The 16,193-nt window shown below is 40.2% G+C and overlaps 1 protein-coding gene across 1 annotated transcript in view; it reads right to left on the bottom strand.

Moving 5' to 3' along the window:
• Positions 1 to 16,193, bottom strand: part of slc2a9l2 (solute carrier family 2 member 9, like 2) — a 96,718-nt gene that overhangs the window by 50,778 nt on the left and 29,747 nt on the right. Inside the window, exon 6 of the mRNA XM_071516561.1 lies at positions 4,250 to 4,382. Coding sequence (XP_071372662.1) covers positions 4,250 to 4,382 — 133 coding nt within the window. The remainder of the gene's footprint in view (positions 1 to 4,249; positions 4,383 to 16,193) is intronic.

Raw genomic sequence — 16,193 nt, 5'->3', positions numbered from 1 at the left:
AATATGAAAAGCTGCTCTTATCCAACATCACACCGTGGCTGTCAAAGTCAGTGGCGTGACATGATATTGATGTTTATGAGCCCATGGTGGGCTGTGTAACAGTGACATTGTCACCACAGAGGCAGCCTATTTTGTTTTCCCTGCGAGATGACAGCGGGGCTCCACTGCACCATGTTGGGACCCGAGCCCTCGCAGTGCCCCAAGGAGGAAGGATGCAGCGCAACAAAGGGCCTTATCGAGACCAGACACACTTAAGCTGTTTGAGGAGGGCTCCCGCTGGGGCATTGTGGGAACAAAAACCTTCCGTGAGACAGGTGTGAAAAAGTCAGCCTTTGAAGAGCATCTGACAGGGATTGAGAGAGGGTTAACGTGCAGCCGCTCTTTCTTCAATTCAGTTTTGGTGGTTCACGCCACGTCATTCCTGCACAGTAATTCTGCCAAACAGCTGTTCACTGCACACAAAATAGAACAACATATTGCATATTTGATGGTAATTCAAAAGCGGAAAAAATTGAGCGACAGCAAAATACGCTTAACTTTATTACAGGGTGTCTGAAAAGTCTGGAATCATAGGGAAACTAACTAAATGAGTATCAAAACTGCTTGTCCGAAGTTGAAATCAAATCCACACCTCCATTCAGAGACCAGAAACCTGACACCTTGGACCACTCAGCCATCCTGACAACTAGGGAAAACACATGCAACAAGAAGAAAATATATATATGGTGTTACTGAACCCTATGACTTCAGGCTTTTCGGACACTCCTTGGAATGTCACAAGTCTTGGTATAGATTTTGGACTATAGATAATATGTGAACACCTGAAATGCTGTACATTACCCAGACATACCACAATGTATATTCCAAAACACAATGCAGAAATAATGAGATCACTATTTGACCCATTCAGAAAAACTAGAGTCAAGGTTAATCACTGAATTAAGAGCAGTTTGCCGATTGCTCTGACAGCCTTTAGTATACCGAGCGATCTCAGCTTCAACCTCTGTAACCTTTAAATGGAGGGAGGGCCACTGCAGATATATGACATGACAAGAGACGAGATGGGGTGCGAGAGAACATGCTGTTTCTGTCTGACACTCGGTATGATGATAATAGGACAATACAGGACCACCCCTAAGGATTTGTGTGTGTTGACAACAATTCCCCCAACCTCCGTCCTATCGCACAAGCCAACACCATGGATCTGCTGCCCTGTTCAGACTCATGCCAGCTAATGTTGGCTGGCGGTGTTTGGGAAGGTGTGAGGAGAGTTTGGGCAGGGTGATGTTTCACCAGCCCTTCATCTCTTCTTCAGGGAGTTATTTGTGCAGTCACAGCCATTGTCACCAGTTGTCTGCCGCTAAGATGAAGCTCCACAGAGGAACAGTTTTTTCACCAAATAACATAATACAAGCAGCATATGGTTGGATACTTTCACAAACGTTTACTGATATCTGTCATGTTAGAGAAAGTACCTTATGCTAAAACCATACATGCAGTTGTATTAAATAATGTAGACTTTTGTTGTAACTGTTAATGTGATACTTTGCTGATCGTGTGTCATAAAGTGTCATAAAGCCTGATATATAAGCAGGTTTGATGGCAAATCTATCTGCTCACCTCACTGCCTTTTGTCCCTCTTGAAAAACAGAGGAAAAAAATATTTTTTGTTGATTCCAATTTGTCTGTTAGACTCAAGGTTGGAATTATTTATTTGGTGAGAGCAGCTATAAGCAAAGAGAAATGGGATAAAGAGAAAATGGGCTAAAAATAAAATTGCTCCATCAAGACAAATGCAAGCACCGTCCTTGAATTCCAAAAGGTTAGACAATGAAGTTTGAAGATAAATAAACTACAGAGCTCAAAGTTTTCAAAAAGATACCCTTGCAAGCATCTATCATAGAGAGGATTACTGAAGAAAGACACTTTCATTTCAGTATCAAAGCATGAAGAACGCCTTCCTACTATGTTTAGCAGCAGTACGTTTGAACTTGTATTGCCAGTAATATTACACTCTGCACAAAGCCAACTAAACAAAACCCAGCCACAGTTGTTACAGACTGATACAATGTTTCACCTCAACAGAGCTGAGAGTGTATCAAGATTAGTGGCTTTCAACCAGTATGCCATGGAGTGAGTTCACTGGGATTTTGGTCAAATGTAATGAAAATTACCACAATAAGCAAAACAAAAGCCATTCTTATGCAAATTATGCTAATTAGGGCATTAATTAAGATAATTAATGGATTAATTAGAACATTTATACCAACATACTTGTCTTCACATCACACAAAGGTGGTATTAATATGAACTCTGTATTTTAAAGCATTAAGGAGTTATAGTTTCAAGAAAACATTTTCCTCATTAATATGCAAATTTATACAGCAAGGTGCTCCAAAATCTAATCAGATCATCTACTCTATAGGGGGAACCTGTGGTGTGAGGATGTTTCTATCATGGATTGTTCTTGAGTTTTTGTGTTCACAAGAATGTGTACACACAGGCAGATGCCACCATGACGACATTATGTCCTGCAGACCATGAACCATGGGGACAAGACAGAGAAATTCCATTAACGTCATTTAAATGTCATGAAATTAGCCTTCAGTTTTTTCCCTCTGTGTTAATACAGTTTGCTCCTTGGCCAGCAAGTCTTACATTTTGCTGTCTCTTCTCGTATGGTCACACAGGACTTTGTGAGACATTTGCAAGCAGTCGACATTAATCTGTCTCTCACATCAAGTTTCTGCAGTGCAGAATGGGTTCAGAGCCACTACACTTGGCATTCAGCAATATCAGCTTTTATCAGCGTTCTGGTATTCATTCTAGTCCCTCTTGAATAGAAGGGAGATCTTTTATATCTTCCCAAAGACTCATATTTAATCATATTTATATGGTGAAAGGGGAGGGCTTGCATATTTCAAAGAGTCAATACAATTTCAAAGAGTCAATACAATTTCAAAGAGTTACTATGCTGTACATTGGATGCATTTTGCAACATTTTTGGTACAACCACCAAGATTTAAGTGATAAAGCAAACCAAACCACCCAGGTTGTTTGTTAAAATTGTTAAAAAAAAAAAGCCAAAAATTAATGAAATCACACTCAATTAGTTCAGAAACTCAAACTTATTTGGATGTGAATGACTCCAACATTAAAAGCCCCATTCTGTCAAAAGTGCTGCTTCAGTCCATTGAAGTTGAAGCTTTAACTCTTGCACAACTTTCAGCAGGAAACGCGAACACAGGATGTTCCATTTTACAAAGAACACAAGCAACCGGACCATCGGAGGGTACCCATATATAATGCATGGCTGTAGACATCAAAGACACCCGGGGCTCAAAACCTCCCCAGGCATATCTGACACACACACATTATTTCTTTGTAGTAAAACATGTAGTGTGAACTAACCCTCTACCCCATGCCGTTTCTCCTACTGGCACAAAGTTCCAACACTCAGCGGGATGTATTGTATACTGCCTGCTTTTCAAGATGCTTGACATGACTCAACAAGATGATTAGATTGAGGCAGCAGTCCCATTTGAATTCAAAGAACACATTTATGCTCTTTACACTCTGTTTTTCTTTCTTCTTTACTGAACGGAAAACCTTACACATGCTTCCTAAAAATAAGCTAAATATCAAAAGGGACATTAAAGTCATTTATGACTTTATTAACCTCTATCAGTGACCAAGGAATTGCAACAATATTGAGGGTCAGTGTCTGCTTTGTCATTTGATATTTTTGGCTTGAGAACGAAATGTGTTGCAATGCCGGTCACACGCTCGTAGCACCGCACTCCATTGTTGACCAATTGAAAATGCAAGGGTTCAGGGGTGTTTCCAAAACAGAGTATGGTCCGGAAAGTGGGCTCTGAGAGCCAGAAATTTCAGCACTTGGCAAAGTAATCATTGAGTCATTGGTATTGATCAACAACCCTATCAAACCCCCGCAGATATATTGTGGTCATTTGAGGCAGGAGTCCCAGTAAAATAAAAAAAAAAACAGTAAAAATCTTACTTAATGCCCCTTTAATAACCCTTTCATAAGCCCTAAAAGTGTGGATTTGACGGTTTTTAAAGAACCAAAATGGTTCTCAAAAAGTTGACAGTGTAAGCGTAAGTGTGTTTGAGACCTAAGAACCTTTGTGCAGCAGCATGTATGCACAGGCTTAACTGAGTGAATGTGCGTGAATGTGTGTGTCTGTGTGTGTGTGTGTATGTGTGCCTCTGTCAGCGTATGAAATACCTCTCTCTGCTCCAGCCTCGTCCCTCCTCTCCATCAGCAGGTAGCGAGGACTCTCGGGGAGGAAGGGCAGCACACACAGCTGCAGCAGCGCAGGAAACGCCAGGAAGGCAAACAGGAAGTTCCACCTGGACTCCTGCAGTCAAAATATTAACGGAAAACAAACTGGAAAATGTTGGACAAAATGAATGTACTGTACAGTTGTAATAAGTGGATGCAAATCATTCCCTCATTCAGAATTTCCTCAAGCAGTTATCATTTAAATGCAACATAATAATGAGTCGCTGTGTTCATGGAAGATACAGCATAAGCCCATGGCAATTCTAAGGATCCCCACTGCACTGAAACCTTCATTCAAGCCTGCCGATTTCAATAAAAGGCTTATGGTCTTCAAGTTATGCATTTCCTTATGCATATCTTCTTTAAACATAAGAAGTGGAAGAAATGCCTCTGTGGTTCAAATGTTGGCTGCTGATGTAAATAAGCTGGTGACAATAAGTTATCGGCCTCATAAAGCCAAAGGAAGCATGAAGTAAGCACATACAGTGCTTTCTGCAGGGTATACAAATGGTAAGATTTTTTAAATGTCTGACAATTTAAAGAAACAAAATTACACTTCATGTTGGAGAGATTAAACATGTTTCTCTCCACCAGAAACAAAGCTAGATATAAGGTCAAGTATTTCACTTCAAGCCAAATCTTTAGCCTGCCTTTCACTTTAATTCTAGTCACTGATCAATCAAATCAAAAAAATTTTTAAAAACAAGCAAATAGTAAACATGTTGTCCCCCACCAGTGATGTAGTTCCACCCTTGGGTCAGTCAGTGACTGCTGAGTGTACTTGAAATATGAGTGAAATTGTATAAGCATTTTCGTATGGGACAATGAAAGGACAGATTGACCATATATTTCTGTTGCCTACTCTCCTCAGAATTAGGCTTACAAGTTATATCTTGAAATATAGTAACTGTAATTGTCCTGTTTTTACTCAATACAGTACAAAATATAAGAACTACAATACGCAATAAATACAATCCGTACATTACACAATGTACACTACAATACAATTTATAATACAATATACAATATAACATACAACACCAGGAGCGTGAGTGTTATGAATATTATAAATGCTAAATGATAAGTGATATATGGTATTGCACAGTAGGTAAGTGGTAATATCAGGCTTGGAATTTCGTCATTTTAGGGGCAAGGCCATTTGGCCGTCGGTGTCACAAAATTTTTTAGAGCACAAAGGCCACATGCCAGGGCACAAAGGCCATTGAGTGAAATAAGAGGATTTGGAGCCTACAAATAATATCCTGTTAAGCCCGACGGACCCGTGGCGTAGTTACGAAAAATCGCGATGGAAGATGGTCTATTAATAGAAGATATGAATGAAAACATGGGGTCTTCAGCTTTCAGAATCCGTAAACCAATTGTATGTTGTCCAAACTATGTCTTATTACGAAGTATTTTAACAATAAAGTCATATAAATATAAACTTCGTAAATATAAGAGCAATTTGTGATCAAAAGATCCGGGATAATTTTCTCGGCAGTCTACGACAACATGCTTGCTTGGTATCGCTGGAAACTAGAAATTCCGAGCTTTCCAATGACCCTAAACGCACCACGATTGGAACAATCCAACCTCTGCCATTTCCGGGGAAACGTAGCAGTCAAACTTCACATTTTACAGTCACACTGACACAAATCAATGTTCTTGCCAAAATATTTCACCAAGGCTTATGTTATTTTCGCCAAAAACGGCAGATTTTAGTTACTCACGTTTCTACCGTAAGTTTGAGATCATAGCGATCTTCCGGGGATTTTGTCACGGCCGCCGTTAAATTCCTACCCTAAATTCCTACTTATGATATAAGTAGTCAACACTGACGGCACAGTGGTAGTGCACTGATGAGTGCAATAACAGTACAACAGTCCAACAACTGTACAATAACTACAGTGTCTTGTGGTTAGAGGTTTGCCCAAAAATTCTCCATTGACTCTCACTTCAACACATCAACCCAGTCCGATGTCTCCAAGTGTGTAGCGTGTGTAGACTATTATGTTACCTATGATATCTTTAACTGTATTGCTTTACCACTGAGTCCCCATTCATTGTCCCCCACATTGTATAACTTTAACTGTATGACCTGCTTTACCACTGAGTCCCCATTCACTGTCAATGCCGCCCCCTAGCGGCACAAAGTCAACGTTACAGTGTGACTAACTAACTAACTAACGGACGGAGACCGATCCATAGTCCCCCCTTTGGTGGGGGACAATCATACATCAAACTTTGATCAGCAAACAAAAATATAATCAAAGATCATTTCTACTTCTCTGTTTTTCCTCTCAGTGTTTCCCCTACACCGCAACAATGTAAAAACACCACATTGAAATTCTTTGAAAAGCTAAATGCTGGACTGGTTTGATTTTCTCTTCGATCAAACCGATTTCTACATGTTTGGTGACCATTGTAAGAGTTGAGGTTATGTCTAAACCCACACATTTTAAAGTGGCGCCGCGTTCTTCTCCTGGAAGAGACCTGGACAAGGGCATGCCTGCCTTTTGTTTAACAGCTGTGACAAACTCAAAAATTGAGTTGGCCACACTCCCAGCCACTGCAGGAGGGTGAAGGTCATGATGATCAGAGGATTAAGAGGCCAACATCCAGAGATCTTCAAACTTAGGAATGCAGGAAGCTAGTCCATGTATTTCTATATCACCTCCCCACCAATTCTGGATTACTCATGGGGTCTGTATGAAATATAGATGCAGAAACAGATACATGCTGCATTAACAGGGATGCAGTTAGCCATCAAGGTTGTCTCAGTCCCATCAGACAGTGGCTATGTTTACATGCACACCAATAATGCCATTACAATGCAATTAAGGCAATAATGCAAGTAAGGCAGAACACCATATTCTGATTATGATAATGCGATTATGCTCATAGTCGAAGTAAGCATAATCACAGTAAGATATGTGGAGTACTCTGATTTGCATTAATAGGACATGTATACACCATACATACGTTCAAGAAATACATGTCGCATTTCTTGAACTGCAACCAAGTTGCGCATGTTAATTGTAGTCTGTATGGGCTAGATTAGGGGGTTATTCTTACCAATATCTGTCATCCACAACAGCTTGTAGGATATATTTTGGTTGATGAAATCACCATATCCATCCAAAGGCGGCAGCACATGAGCATTCTATCTGCAGCCTCTAATTTGAACGATGTGGTGCGCATTTTCAAAGTGCTGCGCAATTACGCACACCTCAACCAATGTGGGTACATTGATTAAATATTGCACAACCAGCATCAGGCTCTTGTAAAGTAGGTAGGCTACACAAACTTCTGTGTTTTTGTGCACATCGAACTGCTATTCCACACAGCGTCTAAGATTCTACAGTGCAAATCATCAGGACTACAGGAGACGGACGCTGACACCCTGAAGACAAGCCTGGCTATTTTTTTTAATATAAATATATGTATATATCCCATTTCCACAATTCTCTCTGTATAATCAAACTTCAGTCATGTAAACGGGATTATTATGGGGAGTTGCCATCATGTAAACGGCTTAATCAGACTATTGCCTTAATCGCAGTATTGGCAATAGTCGCATTATTGTGAACATGTAAACATAGTCAGTGACTTTTCCACAAGTTTTCAGGAGAAAAATCGCCTAAGGGAGTAAATATTTATCACAGTCTGGTGGATTCATGGAACCACATATTAAAGCTGGTCTTTTCAAAGAACTACTTCTCAAAAAACAAACAAATAAATAAAGCATAGAAATCTGGGTCATTCAAGCCAACTTTGGATGTGAACCTGTCACTCAAATATGCCTGCTGTGGTTAAGGGTATCTTATTTTCACTCGAAAAGTTTTCAATTACTCCGACATGTACCACTGAATCTCCCACATATTTTGTTTTATATCAAAGAATTCCTTGCATGCCTCGTGAGCATCACAAAAACAGTGTAGTTGTAATTTTCCTGAGCTGATGATTAAGCCTGCAGCTAAGAGTAGAGTGACAACCAGTCAGTCTGGGTGAAGGATAAGGTCACTGACCCGGCATTACACCGTCACCACGGAGGATGTGTCAACCACATCAAAATGGATTTCTGACTCACCGTGTGACAATACACATTCACATAAAAACACAGAGACGTACGTAGATACGCACATACAAGCCCCCACACACACATGCAAACCATTCCCCTTGGGAAAGATAACAGGATACACAACCCCATCTGTTTGGCAGATCTGTGCTTCTTGGTCCCAGTTGGGTAGATGGGAGTGGGACAATAGTAGATGTACAGGGACTGTGGCCGGAGATGCCCTTTAGAGAGAAAATGCCAGCTCCCCAGCTGCTCACAAGAAGCCTGTCAGGGATTCGGGTGCCTAACCTTTACTAAGTGGAAGAAAATTTGTCCTCCTGTAAAAATATTCCCATCAAGTGTTGTTCAACAACTCTAAATGTATATCTTCGGTGTAAAAAAAAAAAAACACATAGAAGAATAACTCCACATTCACAAGCTAGTTATTCTACATTGGTGATCCCAAAAATGGGGTCAAACTCAAGGGTTAGTATTAGTTACAATACAGTATGTGAAAGTATGGCAAAAGATTGCAATCAAAGTCCAACTAATTAAAGGATTTTTAGCTTTTAAAGGATTTTGGCGAAATTTCAAACATTACCACCATAGGCTAAATTTATGAATATTAGATGTTCTAGATAAGAGCTAAATGAAAAGGAAAAGGCTAAATAAAAAATTAAATTATGTGTGATGGGAATGAATATGTACAATTTTACTTATTAAGACTTTAAGGCTAAAGTGTGGATTCTGGTTTGCAACTGCTATAACAGCAGGTGAATATACATGAAATAAAAAATAATGAGCTTCAACCATTTTTAATAAGGAGAGACTTTTTGATAGGCGGATAATCACCTTTGGTCATTAAAAGTGCTTTGATGTCCAAGGGTAAAGGCACAATCCATCATTCTAGCAAAGCCCTTAATGTGCAGAGGTAATTAGATTGATCAAAGCCCTAATCTAATATGTTCCCACAATCTTGAGACTATTATTACTACTTTTATGTGGAGGAATGCCTCCATCGCTATTCCTCATTTCTAAAAAGTTTAATATTTTCCCCCATTCAAATTGTATTAATTTGAATGTAATTGTATACATTAGTAAAGATGATGCAGTGATGAAGTGCCTAAGGTCACAGAGCTGGTTTCAGCTAATGGATAGTCTGGTTTCCCTTCGGTTATTGACTGCTGGAAGCTTAATCCTCCTGAATTCTCACATGATGCCATGTCTTATTTTAACAACGTCTATGTCCTAGTGCTTGAGTCTCTAAAGCTAGTACAGTGAACTAATTTGTCTGGACACTGATGTAATGTTGGATGTTTTGGCTCTGTGCTCTTATCAGATGTAAATTGAAAATGACAATGAAGTTAAAGGACAGATTTAATTTGAAAGTATTTGAAGGTATTTTCAACAATATACATTGAATACTTTAAGAACTACAGTGTATGATCCAAAATTCCTTGGTGCAAAACTATTTAAGGAAATGAAAGTATAGGTCCAAACATCAAACACTGTTTCACTATCCAAACTAATGGAGCTCACTGTATATGTAGTGACAAAAAGGCTGGGGGATTTCTTTTTTTTTTTTATGTAGCCCATTGATCTAGCCCATTGTTGACAAGAGTGTCCGTTTGAATGAAAGTCAATTAAATCCAAGCACTCCAGTACAATCCAGTTTGCTTTAATGGGGCAGTCAAATTTAGAATTTTGTTGTGATTAAAAGTGTATTTTAAAAGGTAAATGAGTTTGTTGTTTATTAATGGGTTAATATACTACAATGGCTTAATTTTAAGATATTTACATCACAGCATCACAGCAGATATAGTGGCAAGTGCAGGAATGCAGGAGTTGGACTGGCTGGAGTGGGCAAGCATTCACATGTGCTTCACACACACATACACACACGATCTTGGCATTGTTTACATTATGCACACATACATGCATGAATGTGCTCTACCAATAGTGGTTTTTAAGTGGGGCAAGCCGAGCGAGCCACCAGCCGTGTCTCCCTCCTGGGCCTTGATCTCATCATGCCCGGTGATAAAACACATATCAGCTCAGACAACTCAGCTATGACCTGGATCGTTAATCATTTCAACCAAACAAAACACCCAAATGGATTGCACCCAAGCTGAGGCACCAGAGAGGAGGGTGAAAGGAGAAATTCAAATTTCCCTCAATCTCAATGCTAATTAATTGCTGTATTCCAAGTGCCTTGCAGCTTTCCTTCTCAATTATCTCCTGTGAGAATGCAGAGGCTGGAGGGTGAACACTGACATCTTGTTATTGAGCAAAAGCAAGGGATGAAACAGATCTTTGCTGCCTGGAGCCGAGATGAACGCAACAGAAGAGAATGTGGATTTCATGTTGTTGCTCGAAGTCTCCACAAAGCCAGAGGGGGGTTGAGTAACATCTCAGAGACACGACAGGGAATTGTCAGGTGGACCGCATCTTGGTGTGTCGTGTGTCCAATTCTACACGCTAATATTATCTGTGTTAGGTCAGTCTTAATACCCAGTGAGACCATTCCCCAAGTGAGAAATGAAACTGCTCCTTGCTAATCTTTACTGGTCATGGTACAAGCAGCAACAATTAACTATAAATCTCTAATTCCACAGCAGGTGGTGAAATTTAATTGGCTGTCACTCAACGTTAATCAGTCAGAGACTAGTGCCTGATGGATTACAGAGCCTGCTTTACCACGATCTGTTCTGTTCAAGATCCCAAAATGTGGAAATGGGAGTCCAATCACGGGGGAAAGTTAAGAGTTTGATGTCATCGCTCATTACCTGTCAAAGAGTAAGAGACCATGAGATTGTATAAATGTTCTACTTTCCCTCCAGTGGAATACAGCAGTAAGTAAATAGAGGTATTTTTGACCAAGCCAGTGATGCATGTGGCAAGCCAAAATAAAGATGAAGAAAATAATGGCTCAGCTCCTCTGTCTGTTGAGGGAATTTGTTGAATGCTGATAAGACACACAAGATGCCCACTGGTCTTACAAGCAGAGGGATGACCATGAAACAGGCAGAGAAATGGTGTGAAATGATGATGGAATGAGGAGCGTTCAGTGGTCTCTGTGTGGCCTGTGACCCCTAGCAGTCTGCAGAGATAACGCTTGGCTAATCTATGAAGAATAGGAACTGCTCTTCCCTTTAAACTTTATTTATAATACCATGCATTATTAGTGTTTCACAAGCCTGCCCAATACCTGAAAAGATAAAAAATGTTCCCTGGAGGTGTTATATATGGCTGTAAATAGGAGAAACACAATGACTCTTCCTATTTTAACTTCTCAAAAGAAGAGAGCCTGGTTGGTAAAAACATCACGTCACCACAGCCTCAGCCTCTGGAATACTATATCGCTGGAAATCCGCCGGGATCAGAAGAAAAACCCATCATCCCTCTAACTGTACCTGCTTGTAAGGAATGTCACCTTGTCCGCCAGGCTGCCTTCCCACTGCTCCTTTAGGAGAGCAAGTTGATGGTTGACCCCTGTTGGTGTGTGCCTTCTCCTTTTTAATATGTTGAGGCGATCCTCACCATTTGGGGAACAGGCAATTTTCCTCTGGGATTCACACCTTAAAAGGAAGAGTGCTAACACAACCTGAGAATTTGACCGCAGGTTTGATAGTTTTATGTGTTTCAGGTATGGTAGCACTTTGGTATTCGCTTACAGAAATGTTACAGCATTGAACCTAATTACTATTACGTGGCTATACTAAATAATTATTGTTTTGTGTTTCATTTGTACTAATTACAAATAAATAAAGCACAATGCCTGCATGCGTGGTAGAAATTTATTCTGGCTTCAATGACAACATGCACAGCACACCCTCAATTCTCCTTAATCTGTTTCATTTTGATGTTTGTGGCACCCCTGCAATGCTATTCAGCAGAATCAAAGAGAATACTGCTCTCATAATATCATACCACCCACAGTAGTACAACTACATAATTAAACAAGTAATTAAACACAGAAATTAGGTTACATTAAATTTGCACGTAGCTCCTTCCCTGTGGTCTCTGTGTGTGTGTGTTTAGGAGAGAGAGAGAGAGAGAGAGAGAGAGAGAGAGAGAGAGAGAGAGAGAGAGAGAGAGAGAGAGAGAGAGAGAGAGAGAGAAAGGGAGAATAAGACCAATAATAATAAGTGCTATTTAAATAAAGTTTATCTAAGCAGAGTGTACAAATTGCTTTTTGCAGGAAGGCTCAACAGGATCAACAACAATAACATAAAAGCAAGTCTATAAAAGGGTGTTAAGAAGTGATTTAAAAGATGATAGTGCCTTAGTTCCTCAGGCAGGGCGTCCCAGTCTAGGAGTTCTGATGTCACCTTTAGTCCTGAGTCTAGACTGAGGGACAGTCAGGAGGTTCCCTGCAGGAGGATCTCAGGCGAGGTCAGTAATGTAACTGTGGACCAGGGGCCGTATCCACAAAGCTTCTTAATACTAAGAGTTGGTCCTAGCGGTGAAATTCTAAGAAAATTCTTAGATTGATGACGTTTTCTAAGAATTTCCCCTTAAAAGTAAGACTAAATCCTAGTTAAGATAAAAGCTATTCACAAAGCATCTTAGCCCTTAAGAGAGCTCCTAAGGTGGAAAACTGTTAAGAGTAGAGAGGAGGACTTTTAGGAGCTTAGGAGTTTCTTAAGGAGAGGAGAAAATGGCTGAAAGATGCAGAAAAGACACATTAATGCTATTATTATGATAAAAGTTATCACAATGTTAAGATATTTAGCAACAGGCAAAAAGTGCAGCAGTGATAATTTAGGTCTATGCAACCACATAGTAGAACAATCACACAAACAATCACAGCTCCTTCACAGACTCATATTGTGACGCAACCTATTTAATTCCCACTGGACGTGCGCACCTTGCACCAACAGAACAGCAGCTATGGATACAGCAAGTTTTCTCTGTATTGTCTGGTCACTGATGGGACAGATTGGGACAAATTATAAATATATTTATTTATATATATATTTTTTATATATAATATATGTATATGTATAAGCAAACCACGCGTTATATATCGAGTAAATTGTGTTTTATCTTGTGTGATTCCTTGTGTGCATTCTGGATGACAAAAAGAGGTGTGTTGATTTTTCTTCATCAACCAATGACAGCATCCAAAAGAGAGCATCATACCTAGCAACGGGGTCAACCACACCTCCTCACTAAGATAAAAGTTCTTGTCCATTCCTTGCTCAGAGTTGCTCTGAGAACTTTCCTAAACCACTCCTAAGCTAGGACTCCTTGCTAGGAAGTTTAAGGCTAAGACAAGAGCTCTCTGAGAGGATTCTCAGAATGTTTGTGGATACGGGCCCAGATCTAGCTGAGCTTTAACCGTGATCAGTAAAATCTTAAAACCAATTCTACATGTAACTGGTAACCAGTGGACAGATGGTAAAATTAAGAATATATTATATGTTATATATTATATTTGTCTGGTACCAGTTAAACTCATAGCTGCTGCAGCTGGAGGCGTGATAGTGACTTTTGTCTGAGGCAGGAATCGAGGGAGTTACAGTAGTCTATACACAAGATGAGATAAAAGCAAGGATCTTCTCTAGATTTGAGAAGGATAAAAACAATTAGATTTTTGATATACTTCTCAACTGTAGAATTCAAGACTGCAGTAGTCTCTTTACTTGTTCTTCAAAAGTCAGGTCGCTGTCAAAGGTCACACCTAGGTTTCTAGCCGCTGGCTTTGTGGTGGAAGACAGACTACCAAGATACTTTAGAGCAAGGTTTTTGGAGCCAAGAAGGCCAAATAGGATTATTTCTGATTTGCTGTCATTCAGCTGTAAAAACTTCTGACATCCAACACCTAATGTCTACAAGGCAGTTCTTAAGAGTAAAATCTGCGGTGTGGTAATTTGAGGTGATTCATTTAGTTACCGTGGCAGTACTACCGTTGTGGAGACACTTTACTGTGGTGTTATTGTCCCGGTAAAAGGCAATGAAAATCAATGTGTAAATGAAGTTTTGCATATTAAACACCCCCCTGATCATCCATGCCCATGCACAAGCACAATGGACTGCACCTATCAGAAGGGCAAAGAAAGACGAAGTTCTCACCAGCAGAACTCTGTATATTAAGAGAAGAGGTTGTGTCACTCGCAAAATGTATTAACCACTAATACCTGTTTGCAAGGACAGCACTGAAACACAGTGCTAAAACATAGCTTTTAGAGATATGATGTAGATGTGCTTTTATGAATCGCTAATGGGAAATGCAAATGATCAGAAGCGGGCGGTGATGCCAAAATAGTGCAAGCAGTGAAACTGAGGTGGTAAACCCAGTTTATGAATAGAGAAACTGCACCAAAACTTACCCACTACAGCGTTGTTAACCCTGCTGGTGAGTTTTATGAATATGGGGCATTGTGCTTTGCTACAGTCAATATAATATTGTATCACTGTAAACAACGTGTCTCTTTTGTCTTCAGTCTGGCAGCTAGTTAGATTAGATTGGTTTCTGAAGTCTGGTTTTGTCAGGTTCATCCTACCATTCAGTTCTATTCATGTAGGTTGCTGAACATTAAATGCATAATAACTATTTCCCTTCACATGAAACATTATTTTCAACTTGAGATATCATTTCCCTGTGAAAAAATATATTTCAAATGAGATTTTGAATTTGTGCCTATATATATTTTGTTAATGCATAGTAGACTCCCCCAGTCATTTGGAGGGAGTGCAATAAACCCTCCTAGGCATAGTAGACATCATATATCATATCAACAATAATATGAAAACCATAACCTACAACCAGACATACTGTACTTCAGAGATAGCTTGCACAAGTCAGGTAATAGCAGCAGGAGGTTGGGGTGATAGAGGGAGTTTTCTGCAGCGACAGCAGCAGTGGCCTGAATGATCAGCAGAGTGTGAGCTGTCATCAGCTGATACTGATGTACTGTTTGGATGGGACAGCTGATAGTCGACCAGCTGATGGTGTGCATTACGTCAGTGTTCTGCCTGAACTAACACGACGCTCCATTTCAGTCAGAGACACTTACGTCAAAGGAGTTTGGACCATTTACAACAACAAATGGTTATACATTTGTCGGACAAGGCTCTGCTCTTGATGATGCTCCTCAAATAAATTCAAGAAGCACACAACAGATTCTGCAGGGAGTGCAATAAAACCCTTGCCTGATATCAGACAGAATTGTTAACTCGTTACACTCCATTTCCATCTTCAGTCTGACATTTCCTCCACTCTAACCGATTTCCGTGGGGGAAGGGGATTCGATTTCCCCTAACCAATCACTAGAGACCAACGTATCCGCCCGAATCTAACGTCATTTTAAGTCGCCACTGATGTGTAGCCATGACAACACCAGAGACGGTTCAGAAAGTATAGACCATCTTTGACAACACGGAGCGAAGTAAAAACAAAGTACGACGACTTTTAATCGATTAAGAACAGCCTCGATAGCAGCGTCTATCTTGTCTATAGCGGTCGCCATTGTTGTTATTACTCCTCCTTGGTTCCGGCGCACAGCTTGACAACAGCTTGACAACGTGTTAGTCCCACCCGTGGCGCTGATTGGCTAATCGTTAGTCCGCCCCCGGCGCTCATTGGACCAATTATTTTTCAGCCGAGAAACCGCTGTTTCATGTCACAATGCCAGACCAGAATCAGTCAACTCGGTGGAGTGGGCGGATTCAAAGGTCTGGACCCAGGCAAATAAAACCCCCAAAACAAAAGATTGCTCCATGCTCGAGTCTTGAATTAGCAGAGAGCGCATAAAAAAAACCAAAAACAACAGAGCCAACACCTGATCGTCCTCATAATAGTACATGTACCTATCATATCTGAAG

Source organism: Centroberyx affinis, unplaced genomic scaffold (assembly GCF_046629955.1).
Source record: "Centroberyx affinis isolate AG114_WGS23_722 - 3 ecotype Tasmania unplaced genomic scaffold, CSIRO-AGI_Caff_v1 ptg000409l_1, whole genome shotgun sequence".
NCBI classification, from domain to species: Eukaryota; Metazoa; Chordata; class Actinopteri; order Beryciformes; family Berycidae; genus Centroberyx; species Centroberyx affinis.
This window is presented reverse-complemented; position numbering and strand designations above follow the sequence as displayed.